This window comes from Channa argus, chromosome 9 (assembly GCF_033026475.1).
Source record: "Channa argus isolate prfri chromosome 9, Channa argus male v1.0, whole genome shotgun sequence".
NCBI classification, from domain to species: domain Eukaryota; kingdom Metazoa; phylum Chordata; class Actinopteri; order Anabantiformes; family Channidae; genus Channa; species Channa argus.
The window spans coordinates 14,543,582-14,558,241 of record NC_090205.1 but is presented as its reverse complement, the minus strand read 5'-3'; the positions used below and the strand labels follow the sequence as shown (position 1 = coordinate 14,558,241).

The 14,660-nt window shown below is 38.9% G+C and overlaps 2 protein-coding genes and 1 long non-coding RNA gene across 5 annotated transcripts; 2 read left to right on the top strand and 1 right to left on the bottom strand.

Moving 5' to 3' along the window:
- Positions 1-282: 282 nt before the first annotated feature.
- Positions 283-4,252, top strand: hnrnpa3 (heterogeneous nuclear ribonucleoprotein A3). Of its 3 annotated transcripts, none has more exons than XM_067515565.1 (11): positions 283-471; positions 1,135-1,254; positions 1,384-1,530; positions 1,614-1,824; positions 1,943-2,032; positions 2,124-2,195; positions 2,685-2,732; positions 2,954-3,079; positions 3,182-3,298; positions 3,413-3,486; positions 3,588-4,252. In XM_067515565.1, the coding sequence occupies exons 1-10, from the start codon at positions 454-456 to the stop codon at positions 3,469-3,471; spliced, it is 1,008 nt and encodes a 335-aa protein (XP_067371666.1). In that variant the 5' UTR covers positions 283-453; the 3' UTR covers positions 3,472-3,486; positions 3,588-4,252. The 3 variants fall into 3 exon arrangements, with proteins under 3 accessions (XP_067371666.1, XP_067371667.1, XP_067371665.1); XM_067515566.1 differs by having other exon boundaries at positions 284-471; positions 1,135-1,294; positions 2,954-3,091; XM_067515564.1 differs by having other exon boundaries at positions 286-471; positions 2,954-3,091.
- Positions 4,253-6,950: 2,698 nt separating this feature from the next.
- Positions 6,951-13,412, bottom strand: nfe2l2a (nfe2 like bZIP transcription factor 2a). Its single transcript, XM_067515562.1, has 5 exons — positions 13,231-13,412; positions 10,343-10,609; positions 9,970-10,062; positions 9,715-9,873; positions 6,951-8,541 (listed from the first exon to the last, which is right to left on the bottom strand). Exons 1-5 carry the CDS (start codon positions 13,267-13,269, stop codon positions 7,321-7,323), a joined length of 1,779 nt encoding a protein of 592 aa, XP_067371663.1. The 5' UTR covers positions 13,270-13,412; the 3' UTR covers positions 6,951-7,320.
- On the top strand, positions 8,548-9,832 carry LOC137132708 (uncharacterized). Its single transcript, XR_010915174.1, has 2 exons — positions 8,548-9,255; positions 9,658-9,832. It is a non-coding gene; the product is annotated as an uncharacterized lncRNA (long non-coding RNA).
- Positions 13,413-14,660: the final 1,248 nt, after the last annotated feature.

Below are 14,660 nucleotides of genomic sequence, written 5' to 3'. Positions count from 1 at the left end.
TTCTTCAACAAACACACACACACACAAAGATGATTGAAGTTGATTTAGGCTGTTACTAAGTGTCTACACAACAGTACTGTGTATTATCAGCACTTAACACATAAGCTATTCTTTTTAATTAATTGTCCCAGTTATTATGAACGGACGTTTGCAGGATGACGAATACTTGTTGCATGTATAATTTATCCAGTAGATGGCGCAAATTGACATGCTTGTTTGTTTCAACTTCACGAAGCTAAACATAGGGACAACGTGTACCAACACAACCCTATGCGATATGGAGAAGCAATAACGTTAATTCTGTATGTTTTCATAGAATTAAATAATATGTGCACACAAACCACCGGATCTGTCTAAAGCTATAACATTACTTTTAGTTTATGTAAAGCAGCTAGATTGGACCACAACCACCACGCATGTTCCGGGTCACATGACCCACTTAGAACTGCACCCATGGACGACAAAATGGAGGTGAGGTGCTCGCAAATGTAATTGCAAATTAATCATGAGTTTGTGAAGATGCACGGAACGATTTCCCTTTTATGTTCAGGCAACATTGACAATTGAATGCACGGTGTTATATTGTAATATAAGTCTCTCTGCAGTTTTAAGGAGGGTTATAAGCTAGTGGCTAAGCTAATAGTGGTCTCATTTGCTGTAAGCTAACCAGCTAGGTGGCGTTAGAAGCTCTGCGTTAGCACTGCAGAGGTCTGTGCTGGGTGTCGATTAGTGAACAAACATTGACCTCAAATGTACAACATGCACCACCTGTTATTGTTATTGCAATAATTAGTTTTTTAAAAATACTTGCATATGGACTTAAGGTCCTCTAGCTTACGCTAACTGCTAAAGCTAATGGGGCTTCTACTCTTACTTTTGCCAAGCGTAGGCCTCATTCTGACGTTATTCCCATACGAGACAATAGAATGTTATTTAATTTAGCCAGCGTAGTTATATCGATTGTTTGATAGCCCAAGTCTACTTCAACTGTAATGTAGTTTAACGTTATAAGACGGGCTGCGGATTTATTTGTGCATTGACATTTTGTCAGCTGCAGGAGCACGTATCGTTACAAAAATTAGCCATAGCTGTTGTTACAATTGATTTTGTTTTCGTCTTCTTTTAATATTACAGGAAAAAGCTAAAGAACCCGAGCAGCTCAGAAAGCTTTTTATCGGTGGTCTGAGCTTTGAAACCACCGAGGAGAGTTTACGGGCCCATTTTGAACAATGGGGAACTCTCACGGACTGTGTGGTGTGTATTTTTATCGTCATCTGTGCCGAGATGTCCACAAGTAATAATAATACACAACTGTAACCTAAATATCTACTTACAGCGTCATTAAAATGTTCTCACTAATTTGTGATTATTTTGTGTGTCTAGGTGATGAGGGACCCCAACAGCAAACGCTCAAGAGGTTTTGGCTTTGTAACATACTCCTCTGTAAATGAAGTTGATGATGCCATGAAAGCAAGGCCCCATAAAGTAGATGGCCGAGTGGTTGAACCCAAGAGGGCTGTGTCCAGAGAGGTAAAGAAATCCTAGAACAGAAGATACTACACTAATGTAATGCGGCGTGTGTGCGCTTATTGATACAGCATTCTGGGTTTCAGGACTCAAACAAACCAGGTGCCCATCTGACCGTAAAGAAGATCTTCGTTGGTGGTATCAAGGAGGATACGGAGGAGTACCACATACGGGAGTATTTTGAGAAATATGGGAAGATTGAATGTATTGACATCATGGAGGAACGCTCTACTGGAAAGAAGAGAGGATTCTGCTTTGTTTCCTTTGATGACCATGACACTGTTGACAAAATTGTTGGTATGCTGTTGTTTAGATTTTATAGTTGACTTTTACTAAACATCAACAGTCTAAAAGTGTTTGTAGTAACCTATTAAGCCCCCCCCCCCCCCCCCCCCGTTTTTTTTTTTCGTCACAGCTCAGAAATTTCACACAATCAACTTTCACAATTGTGAGGTTAGAAAAGCTCTCTCAAAACAGGAGATGAGTGCTATGTCAAGTAACAGGGGTAAGCACTTTAGTTGCAAAGAAAACTATATTTATCGGCTGTAATTGTATATATTGTTATAAGAATCTGCCATGGAATCTTTCTTTTTCAGGTAGGAGTGGAGGATCTGGAAACTTCATGGGCAGAGGGAGTAATTTTGGAGGTGGTGGCAATTTTGGCAGAGGTGAGTGGTATTTACATGATAGATGAAAGTCCCTCAGCCCCTAACTTCACAACTTTTCTTTTTATTTCAGATCAAAGTTACATATTTGAATGAAACACAAAAGTAAATTGCTTTGTTCTTTTATAACCAGGTTAGAGGTAAAACAGTTGAGTTGTGCATGGCTATAATGATCTTGTAGAACTTGTTATTCAACTTGGGTAGGGCAGTGTTTAACTGTGTTCTTATGATTCCAGCTCTCATTGAACAGTTGCATTGTGTGTTTGGTTCTGCTAAATAATCATAAACATGTTCTGTTGTCAGACAGCAGAAGTAAAATGTTGATTTACACCTACTTTAAAAATGTGATATCAGATGCTAACCCTTCACTCCTTCATGCAATTCATGCAGTGATGTCATATGTAGTATGATGACTTGTACTGACATTTGTCTTTTGTCATTTTAACAAATCAGTCTGTGTTATGCAAATATTTTTCTAATGGATGTTTATAGGTGGTTACAGCGGAGGACGAGGTGGTTATGGCGATGACTTTGACAATGGTAAGCTGTCAGTTAATATAAATATCCTGTATTTTGGGAAGTAAACGGTCTTATGTACAGTTTTTCTGTATCTTTTCTGTGTTAAAATTGTATTGTCAATGCTTATATTATGTATTATTATTATTATTATTATTATTATTATTATTATTATTATAGTTTTGTGGGGGGGTTATTGAATGTGGTTCTGCTGTGTGTTCACATTGTTCTTTTAACTGTTATAGGTCCAGGAGGAAATTATGGTGGAGGGCCAGGTTATGGAGGAGGTCGGGGGGGCTATGGAGGTGGTGGTCCAGGGTATGGCAACCAAGGAGGTGGATTTGGTGGCAGCTGCGATGGAGGTTATGGAGGTAATGATGGAGGTAAAGTATTTATTCACTCCAAAATATTGACATACTTACTAGTTACTTTAGCCTTTAAGCCTTTCTTTAAGTTAAATCTTACACCTTCAGGATACGGAGGGGGTGGAAATTACAACGACTTTGGAAATTATGGTGGACAGCAGTCAAACTATGGACCCATGAAGGGAAACAACTTTGGCGGCAGAAATTCGGGTGGACCCTATGGCGGTGAGTATTATCCTTCAACTGTGTGTGTCACAATCACAATGAAATGTCAAATAATGTGACATATTTCTTTTTAAATAGTAATAGGCATTTTGTGTGACCTCCTATAAACTGCAGGTGGCTATGGCTCTGGTGGAGGCGGCGGCGGAGGTGGCTACGGCTCGCGACGATATTAATCTTTTGATGTTTTGGTAAGTTGCATTCAGTTTCACAACACCCTCGTAGCACAGTACAGAGTGAGCCCATGAAAGCACAGAATAACTATTTGTTCTATCCTGTATCCATTCAACAGGCTTCAGTTCTTAGCAGGAGAGGCGAGGAGGTGAGCAAAGGAAATGTCAGGAAAGCTGCAGGTTACTTTGAGGCAGTCATCTGAAAGCATTAGAGGAACACACAAGTCAGACATTACTGCAGCAAGAAGGACTGTATACACAATACATGAGTGCAGATGATACCCTTCCCTAATTGTGATAGATGTTTCCTTACTAAGAAACTTTTCCTTTTGTGCGTCTGAAGTGTTTGTATTGTGCCTATGGTATCAGGGGTGAAGAGTAAATTGTGTTTTTTGTTTTGTTTTTTTATCTGAAGTCAGTTCTTAATCTTTATTTTCTTTTTGTATATGGGTTGGCTTCCTGCTGGTCACTTAATTTTTTGTCCTTAACTTGGTTTTTTTGTCAAAAAGCTTAGTTATATCAGGCCCTCAGATGAGCTAGATTTACTCCATTTTCTTTCTGAAATTATTATGATTGCTTAATGAAAGTGTCAAGTGTATTTTATTTTTTTGTATGTGAAGCATCATATGTAAATCGATCGTAGTACACGTGTCAACAAATATAAGCAGTCTGAATTAGATTTAAGGGAGTCCCTCACTTAACTTGTTCCCAGCAATCCGAATACTAGATTGTTCACATATTTTGATTAGTAGAAAAAGACCGAATAAAATTGTGTAGTAAAGTATCCTGAGGTTCAGTGCGTCATTGGTTCAGAAAAAGATTGAATGAGTGGTTCATTTATGCTTACTGCTCCTTGTCACTGAAGTTTAGCAAATCAGTCCTTCCTGAATGTTCTGATCCTTTGTGGAGGTTGTTGAATATAGTGTATACTGTGTGAAATTACTGGTATTAGGGACAACGACAAGGGAGTTTTGGGTAGTCCGAGGGCAAAGGCACTTGCCCACGCCCACATAAGCAAGTATTAAGTAGGATTGTAACGGCCACAAGCACCTGCAGTTGGCCCCTCAGCATCACTAGTGTGGAAGATTGCAGATGACTGTCAGACAGGACGTCTTCAGCCCCAGCACAGTGGACCAGTCAGCATTTTGAGAGAGAAGGGAGAAGGCAGCATCGAGCACAACGACCATGGAGGAAGCTTGCAGTGTCGTGCCTGGTAGTGAGCATCTATCTCTCTTTCAAGGCTAGCTAAACCCTCCAGCAGCTGGTGCTAGCGAAGAAAGACTAGTTCCTGGACACATTGGAGATCCTGTTAAGTCAGTGATACTGCAGTTTTACCTACAAATACTAGATATCAGACATTAACAGGAAAAGGGAGCGAGTATTTCACAAAAGCTGACTTGAGAAGATGGAGCAGGTAAGAGTAACCACTTTGCTTGATTTACAGATGTGGAAAGAGGCATTCTCTTCTTGCTGAAAATCTGTAAAGACCTGATAACATGGAAGGTTCTGGATGGGTAAGACTTTTTCAAAATATTATTAAAGGCTGTTCATACTGTAATCTAACAGTGTTATGGTGATAATGCAAGGTGGAAAGGTCTTTTAAGGTACACCGAGCAGGATGGCAATAATGGAATCAAAAGCTCCACTTTGACAAGATTCACCCTGTGACCTTCGCTACACTGGTTAGTATACCATGAATGTGAAATGTTACCTTTAGCGTTGTAACACATTTATTAGTGTTGAAATGGGATTTTTATACTCTACTGAAAAAGAAAATTGATGTAACTAAATATAGTTTTTATTGTAAATGATGTCCATTACTTGCTTAGTTAAATGTTTTTTTTTTTATGTTAAATGCTAGAAAACAATGAAAGTGGTTGATCAAATTATTCTAGAATGGGAAATTATGTATTCAGATATCTTGTTTTATTCAACCAACAATTTAAAAACCCAAAGACTTTACATTTACAATAGTGTCGGGCAAGAAAAGTAGAAAGTGAGAACAGTTTCCTATTGATTTTCTTTTTTTCTCTCAACTAAATTATTTGTCAATTTAAAACATGAAAATGTATGCTGTTCAAAATATTCTTCACATTTCTGTTCATCACCCAATAGCAGAAAGCAGAACAATGCAAACAGTTAAAGCTCCTCTACACAAGTCCTGGGGATGTCCCCTAAAATAACTGCAGACTAAACATCACCTGAGAAAACTTTGGCCACAGCTTACTGGTTGATAGTCAAGATTATTTAAAAAAAAAAAGTTCTAAGAAAAATGCAGTACTATTAGTTATTTGTTTGATGTCCAAATTTTTTACCTTTTTTTTTTTTTTTTTTTAAGTCACTGTTTCTTTCTTAAAATGCTCGCATATACTCTGAGCGTTCAAAGTAAGTTTTTATGTGTAGGGAGATTCTTTAAGGTTTCTCTCAAAAATGGTAACCTATGACTTTGTGCTACTGTACCCGTAGCTTTTAAGTACTGTATCTGAGGATGAAGTAGCCATTTTGATTAAAAACTACTTATGCAAACTATAACTGCATTAAGATCTGCCCATCAAATATATTGTTTAATCCTAACGAAGTGAGAACGTAAGATGTAAGACAAAATTTTAAATGACCTGCTAAAACTTTAAATTTGATACAATTTGTATTTAAAACTATTCATATACAGTGAGAATTTCAGTCAGGCCAGTGTACTCCAGTGAAAGGAGAAAAACCCCTGCTTCCTAATGTGTTTCCCACTCAGTGGAATGATAGTATTGCTACTGAGAAATGGACAGTGACTTCTCTATTAAATTGTACTTGTCAAAAGCACGACCTGTGTTAGATGTGTTCTTTAATAAAACCTTTTTCTTAAAGTGACTGTTTTCTTTTAGAAAGAAAGGCTGGGTCTTAAATATTTAACAACTAATCTGTGTTTGATCGTTTAAATCCTGACTGATGACCTTGGGTTTGACAGCCTGCTTGCCAGGTTTGTTTGACGTGCCCTCTGAACTTTGCCATAGAAGCAGATAATAAGCTTGATGATCAAAGGTGGCGTGTGTGCAATATGTGAAAGTGCATGTAGATCGCACACTGATTGCATAGGGCTTTACCTCTGACTCTGTTAGCCAGTAGAGCATTGTGAAGTTGTCATGCATGGTTCACACTGAGCGTACTCTACCGGTGCTCAGCATTGTGTAAATCGAGGTGGAATGCAGTGGGTGTAATTCCTTTGCAACAGGAACAGACAAGCTTGCTGCCTGTGCCAGTAAAGTTCAAGCAGGTTGCGAAAACAGTTTAATCCTGCGATACTTTACACTTCACATTTCATTATGTTTGCTGCTTTGGTAAAGCCTTCACGTCAAGAAGCAACATGAACGTTCATTATGTAATCATTCCTTTGATTATTTTAGCCTATCCATCTGGCCTCTGTTGGGCAGTGTACAGGCTGTGGTCATAGTTCACAGTTCACATGTTTCGTTTTCACAAAATCAGAGGCCATAGAGCTATATGAATAGTTTATTGAAAAGCACAGATTAAAAAAAAAAAAAAAAGGAAAAACTGGGCACCAGATTGTAAAGTTATAAAAGATGAGTTGCAATGACTGAAACAATCATTAGCATACAGAAATGAGAGATATATTTATATATATACACAATATATACACACATATAGTAACATCTGTTTCACCCTCTAAAGAAAATATTTACAAACAATATTGGTTAAAGAATCTGAGTACAAAAGTAAAATATCAAATATCACAACATTCAAAAGAAGTAAGCAAAAACTATACAATAGTTCTTCTGAGCAACTACTGTTTTAAAGCAGAGACTACAAAGTTATTGCATAGTATTATGATAATGTAGTACCATTTTACAAAGACGATACGCGGTTGTCTTCATTTTTGAAAGTCTTTTTAACGCGTGGAACTAGGAAGATACTTCCGTCGCTTGACTGCTGGAGTGAGTAGTTGGACGGAGAGTATGAATTCCCCTTCTCATCTCTCAACATACTGAACACTTCCAGGTACAAGGTGTTCAGCTGCCTCTTCATTTCCTTCAGATTTGTGGTGTTCTGGCTCTTCTCATTCAGCAGACGCTCTTTCTCCTCCTTCAGTGAGTCCAACTCACCCTCCAGACCCACTATGTTCTCCATCTTGCGTTTGCGGCAGTTTTGGGCAGCTACCTTGTTCTTGCCGCGGCGTCGTATGTCTCGCACCAGGGCCAGCTGGGCCTCATTCATTTGATGCTTTGACATCATCTCATTAAAGTCATCAACAGGCAGATTGATAATCATGTCAACAGTAAAAGGGATGTTGAGGGCTTTAGCCCTTTGTTCGTCTCTAGAGAGACGCACATCCGAGCGTTTCTTCTGCTTGTCTTTGGTGAAGGGGGAATTGCTGTGACCACTATCCTCAGCTGGGTCTGTCTGGTGGTGTTTAGGTTTCTTCTCTTGACTCTGTAGTGGTTGACCCATTGGGGCAGACAGAGCAACTGCTGTTAGATGATCATCTGGTTGGAAATTTAGTGAGAACATCTCTGAGTAGTCTGACTCTGCACTACCAGGATTGTGGTCCATCTCCTCCATGTCTGAATCACTGTAACCAAAGGACCCGTCTCCATATACAGATTTGTGAGGTGAACTATTTGTACTTGTGTTTGAAGAGATTCCTGAATCAGAGTCTGGCATTTCAGCTGTCAGATTGACTTTTCCTCTGTCAAATGCTTCTCCAGGTGAGAGGCTGTAAAGGTCCATGGGCGTTTCATTTTCTTCAAGGCCCTGCTGACCACTGCTCTCTTCCAAGATGGTGTTAGAGCAAAAGATGTCACAGAAACCCTCTGCAACAATGTTGGTATCTAGCTGAGGAGCTTTTGCTTCCATTTGGCTGACATTGTCTGGTGGAACCATATGGGGAGGAGGGCCATCAAATGTATTGACAAACTCTGCAGGACAAACATTAAAACTGTCAGTAGCTCCATCTGAGACATTGGCCATGGGGTAAAAAGTGAAGTTTGGACTCTGTACTTCTGGTGTGTTTGAGAGAGGATATGTTGTTGTATCAAGTGCTTCCTCAATTTGCATGTTGAGACATTGCTAGAAGTAAAACAAGACAAACTATGAAAATATATACACCAAATAAATTACAATACATTTTCTGTATATGTTGTTTTGAATCCAATACAGAGTGGACTTTTATTCATCTCATAATCTATGGTACAAAGAAATGACTTGAAAGCTTGTGGCTTTTAGACAAACTCCATACTTCCATTGCTACACTGCTACTCCAAGGGCTATTGCAAAAAGTAAATATCGTAGTCTGGGAAACATGTTTATCAGCAAAACCTTTCTTTTTTAGATAAACTATCTATATATCTATCTATATATCTATATATCTATATATATCTCTCTCTATATATATATATATATATATATATATATATATCTCTATATATATATCGCTATATATCTATCTCTCTCTATATATATATCTATATATATATCTCTATATATCTATCTATCTCTCTCTCTGTATATGTATGTGTGTGTGTATGTATGTATATATATGTATGTATGTATGTATATGTGTGTGTGTGTATGTATGTGTGTGTATATATATATATGTATATATATGTATATATATGTATATATGTGTATATATATGTGTATATGTGTATATATATGTGTATATATATATATATATATGTATATGTATATGTATATGTATATGTACACACACACACAAAAACCCCATTTTTACAATTTGATTCTTATCAACAGCTTGCCAAAGGACCTAATACAATGCTGATGGTAAGCGGTTGTTTATTCTACCAATTCTGAAAGCCAGAGGCCTAAGCCACTGCATGCTAGTCCACCCATCAGCTAATGCAAATATGAGCTGCCTTGAAACAAAACTGATTAGGCAGCCTGCACAAACCCTCAACTTTCTGCCAACACGCAAAGGTTTGAAGACTGCCACACCCTCTCTGAACAAGATCTCTTTTAGTGCTTCTGGATGAAGCGAGTGGTCACTTATTGCATAATTACATGAACTGTAACCATACCATGAGCACCCACCAGCGATAAAGCCTTATCACATTGGAATGAGCTGTGTGCACCTGTCTTCACATTTATGAGACCCTATTGTAGTAGGGCAAACAAAAAAGTGTTTGTCCTCTAATGCCGGTCTCTTGTCGCTGAACCATTCTTTAGGTATTGTACTACAACACAAACCACCATGCTATTGAGGGCATAGAATTCATGTATTACCTGCAGCTCAGGGAGGGACAAAAGCTCCATCCAGGCTTGCTCCAAATCTGGGGACATTCTCTGTGGCGGTGGCAGTGGACCTGGGGAAAGGCTGGCTGCTGGCAGAGGTGGCAGGTCAGGAGACGACATGATTTTGTTGCTGCTGGATACTGAAATATTCTGTGAAACAGAAAAAATTACATTACAATTTTTATTTTTAGACTATGTGTGTTAAAAGCCATCAACGTGTAGTAATAATCAAGTCAATATTCTTACCTCTGTTTCCTCTACGGGAAAGGTTTCTGCCAGTAGCTGTAGACATTCATCAAATGACATGGCGTCACCATTCTCTTCTGTGAAGTTGACATTCTGTAACAAAGTTTAAGGCACATGCTATTAATTCACCACCTAATGTCTTTTGTTGCGCACTCTTTTTAAAAACGGCACATGCTTTTGTAGTTATAGCTTGAAGAACTCCGTGGAGTAGTTTCAGGAGCAGAAAACACTAAAGTAAAACTATAGACCCACCTGTGCTGCTGTAATCACACAGGATGAGGTGGTTACCAAGCTACAACACAGCCACAGCCTATCAAATGAGGTGGGAGTGTTCAACCTCATGACATGAGTAATGAAGGGCTTGAGTGTGTACCTGTGTAACCTCTAGAGATGTGACAGCCGACTGCAGTGGGGCGCTTGGTGCTGGGCAGGGTATGTATTCTCCTGTTTCATCATCGAGTTGTAGCTGTGCAAGCACCGCCTTCTCCCGCTCCCGGAGCAGATCCATCCTCTTCTCTTCCTCCAGTTCCCGCTGCCTCTGCAGCTCATTCTCTTTCTGGCGATGGTTGTAGTCAAACACCTCTCGCCTGGCTCCAAGATCAATGTCCTGGTTCCATAGGATGTCAATCAGGTCCACGTCCTGGAAGGAGAAGAGCATATCAGTGTGGGGAGCTGTGAACGGCAGCCATGCCGGGAAATAGCATTAGAGCAAGAAAGAGCGTCCCTGCTGTGAAGTGTGCCTGCTGCACCTGCCACACCCTGTCCCTTAATATCTGTTCACTGACGACACTGGCACTAATGTCAAGGGAGAGAAGCCCAATGAATAATAGATGCAGTTCTCTCTTTCCCCCTTGTCAACAAACACCACAAGATACATGTTTCCACACCTGATACTCTTTCCAAGGGAAGTGATCATTACCCATCTGATTTACGGAGGTGTAGATTCATTTGTCACATCCAAGCTCACAAATACGACAGACTTTAATTGGAATTGCCAGGAACACTTTCGTGCTACACTTTAGTTCTCTAGAGCAAAAACTTCTTTTACTTACTTTTACTCTTTTACTTATACTTCCTTTTTAAATGACAAATTTGGAAATCCTTGCCATGTCCTCAAATGACTATTGATAACTGACCCCAGAGCAACACTAAACATATAACTGAGATATACATTCAGTATTTAAACATTTAGCCGAGAGGCTCTTACAAAACACATTGTTTGGCAGAGCATAATAACAACTAGGAGGACATATTTAATATTGTTTCTGATAGAATTTTCCCCTCACAGACTGACCGTCATTTTCCCTTTTCAATCTGAGTTGCTCCCCTTTGCCCTTTTTCTTATTTAGAGAAGAAATCCATTTCACAAAGTCCTGGGATGTTGCATCAACCCAAAATACTCGTTCACAAGAGAATGTCAGTGCATGTGACTTGTTTGTTCACCAGATTTGGATATAAACATGTATGAGTTTGGCTTCATAATGCTTGAAGGAAGCAGACAGTGAACTGAGAGGAAAATCAAGCACAAAGCAGAACAATAAACAACAAAAAGGATGTGAAATAAAATGGAGAAATACGGCTTAATACTGTTGACCAAGAATAATGAACAAATACATATTTAAGGACATTGTTGACAGTTTTTCTTCAACTTCAACAGTGGCATTTCAAAATAAGAACCCACTAACCATCTTTGCCTCAGTGTTGCATCAGAGGCTCAACTACTAAAAGATTATACATTACTAAGGCTGCCTATCATACTCACAGGGAGGTGAGCACACAACTAGAAATTATGGCCTCTGCAGGAATGAGGAAGTTCCTAAAATGTCTGTCTATGCGGGATGTCTATACACACTTGTTGAGGTCATCTGTGTTTTCCAAACTAAAAAAAAAAATACACTCTTGTCATTAGGTCACTCCTTCTAAACTCATCAGACAAGCCATTAGAGTCCCTTTAAATTAGTCCATGTCTAACAAAGATCTGTCGCTACTCCAGAGAGGTTCAAACCACCCTTTCACTTTTACTGATTAATAATAATCTTATTATTAATCAGTAATAATAAGAATTAATAATAATAAGAGATAAATGTGTGAGCGTGTCATATCATGTTATCATTATGGTATCAGTTTCAATGTTGTCACATGACATGGACTGCCACCAGAACACGGAAACCAACTCAAGAAATTACTTAAATTTCCCAAACCTATCCTCTAGACAATGGAGAGCAAACATAATGCCTCAGGCTTCAAACAGCCACGAAATATGCATGTACTTACGCACACAGACACACACACACACAAAGAGATATTTTGACAACAAGCCCTACTAGGTGATAGAGAAGTGTCACAAAGTCTATGTGCTTTGCATGTGGGTTGTTCATTGACCTCTCTTCAGCTAAACATAGGGGCCTCAAACAGGACCTAACTCCACCGGTTTATAACGCCTTCTTTTATCATCACATTTCAGAGGACATCTATTAATGGCCTAAGGATGATGAAACATAGCTGCACATGCTGTGAAATAAATATCCATTTAACCCCTTATTATTCAACTATGTACTTCCACTGACCCTTTGGAAGTGAGAATTAAACCAATTACTAAAACTGTAAAGCCATAAAACCGTAAAGAACATAACCCCAGTTCAAAAAGTTCAACATTGAACATTGAATTAACATTGCTGAGAAAATAGTAGAAACTGGGCTTTTGTGGTTCTTTGACAAAATCAAATATCCTGAAAACCAACAAATTGTAGCCTTTAATGAAATAATTCACAGTACATGGCGAGCTTGTCTCAGATATGGGATCACATGCTTAGAGGAAGGCGGGCGGGGGGTTACGAGAAAAACCTCAGGAGCTTTTTTGTTTACCAAAGTTGTCACGACAAAGTTAATGATGTCATTTAATCCAGTGGATCGACATTAACACTCACCTATAAGATGTGCTTTATATAAGATTGTTGATTTATTTCTTGTTGAGGAAAAACGTCACAAGTGGATGACTTGCAGAAGTGAAAGAGGTCCATAGGGCGACTTTCATATCTCTGACTAAAGAAAGGACTGTGTTCTTTCCTCAGTTGGAGCTGACATTTCATCATTGTAACATGTGATCTACGCCACAATGTCATTGTCTATTCCTGACTTAGTTTATAATAAAAATAACATTAAAGAAAGTTTACACGAACTATAGCACGTCTTTGACTTCCTGTCAGATCGTATAAAATAAATGTCTCTTATAATAATCTCTTCAGAAAATTGTTGGTTTACCTGTTGACCGGAATGCACCACCTCCATTTCCATCATCATGGAGATCTGTGTCACCAAGAAGAACCTCCTGATTACTGATCCCTGCGCCTTATTCCTCCAATGGCGGGTTAAAATGGCGAGCGGTGCGAAGCCGATAGAGTCTGTCGAGCTGCTGCGCTGAGGGAAATATTGCTTCCTCTAATTTTAATGAACATTACGGAAATGATGGCCCCACCCACAGAGCTGCGGCGCCGGGATCTTCCCCCTCACACCGGCCTATGAGTTTGGAGATAAGGACTGCGTGTGCATGCGTGCTGTGCCGGCTGGGCTGGTCTGAGCAGATAGGGCTGCGAGGAAGCTGCTAAATAAATAAATTACACAACGTATTTGTGGGTACTTAAAATGATATAACAGCCCTTAAATATCACTGCGTTTGTGATTATAAGTGAAAAGAGTGATATGAAAAAGAAGCACTGTTGAATCACTGTGCGTAAAAAACATTAAAGCCTCTAAAAAATTCGGCCTGCGTTTAATCCGCAGGTTATTTTTGTAGGCGCTGTTAGTTTGTTTGGTACATAGCTCCCCCTGCTGGTGATCATAGCTGATGTGGAGCCGAAGGCCCTGGGGCCCTGATGTCCCCTGAACCCCCACACCCCACCCCCATTCATTGCAACTGGGAGGCAGTGACAAAGCTGTGAGGAGACCAGGTTGGAGGAGTCAGATGGACTTTCTTTTACGGAGGAACAGAAACGGGCTATACAAAACCAAAGTTATGCAGCAAGACTTCCTCTCTGTTTATAATTATATTTTCACATCCTCATTAGTGTTTTAAATGGAAATGTTACTTTTCTGTCTTAATTGGTAATCTTAATACTTTAGGTAGTGCAGAATGCATTCCAAAATCTTTTACATGGTGGATAATTTGTTTTAAATGTAAAACCTTAATGTAAATGTTTAAAAAATGTAGTGGAGTAAAAACAAAATTGAGTGTACAGGAGAGCACATATGAAATGGAATATAGGCCTAATGGTTACTGCACTGAACAACAGAAATTAATAAGCTTTAAGTGCAATTTCTGTCTTATTTTAACTGGTTCATTAATATACTGACAATTAAGAGCTAATGCTTATTAAAGAAATGTCTGCGAAAAGTGCTCCAATACAATATAGCAAAGCAAATTGCAGCTTTACTCTTTATTGTTTCTGAATGAAATATTTACCTTTGTCATATAGATAGTAAAAATTTGACAATTAGCACAAACTCTAAAAGTTAAACTAAATCTAAAAGTGAAATGCTCTGCAAACCAGATGAGTTTCTCAAATGAAGCAGAGCTTGTGGTGAAGTGGAACTAAGTTTGACTCAAGTACTGTAGATAAGTACATTTTCTGATACTTTATACTACTTGAGCACATTCCAGAGAGAACTATTGTAGTTTATTGTAGTAACTGTGT

What these genes read in the sequence shown, in the direction of transcription:
- nfe2l2a (XM_067515562.1), bottom strand. Translation starts at nt 13,269, where the DNA reads ATGATGATGGAAATGGAGGTGGTGCATTCCGGTCAACAG. An exon ending in TGGTGCATTCCGGTCAACAG is followed by an intron (nt 10,610 to 13,230) that starts GTAAACCAACAA and finishes TTCTCCTTCCAG; the next exon opens with GACGTGGACCTGATTGACAT. An exon ending in TGTCCCTCCCTGAGCTGCAG is followed by an intron (nt 8,542 to 9,714) that starts GTAATACATGAA and finishes TTTTACTTCTAG; the next exon opens with CAATGTCTCAACATGCAAAT.
- hnrnpa3 (XM_067515564.1), top strand. An exon ending in AGAGGGCTGTGTCCAGAGAG is followed by an intron (nt 1,531 to 1,613) that starts GTAAAGAAATCC and finishes TCTGGGTTTCAG; the next exon opens with GACTCAAACAAACCAGGTGC. An exon ending in TGGTGGCAATTTTGGCAGAG is followed by an intron (nt 2,196 to 2,684) that starts GTGAGTGGTATT and finishes GGATGTTTATAG; the next exon opens with GTGGTTACAGCGGAGGACGA.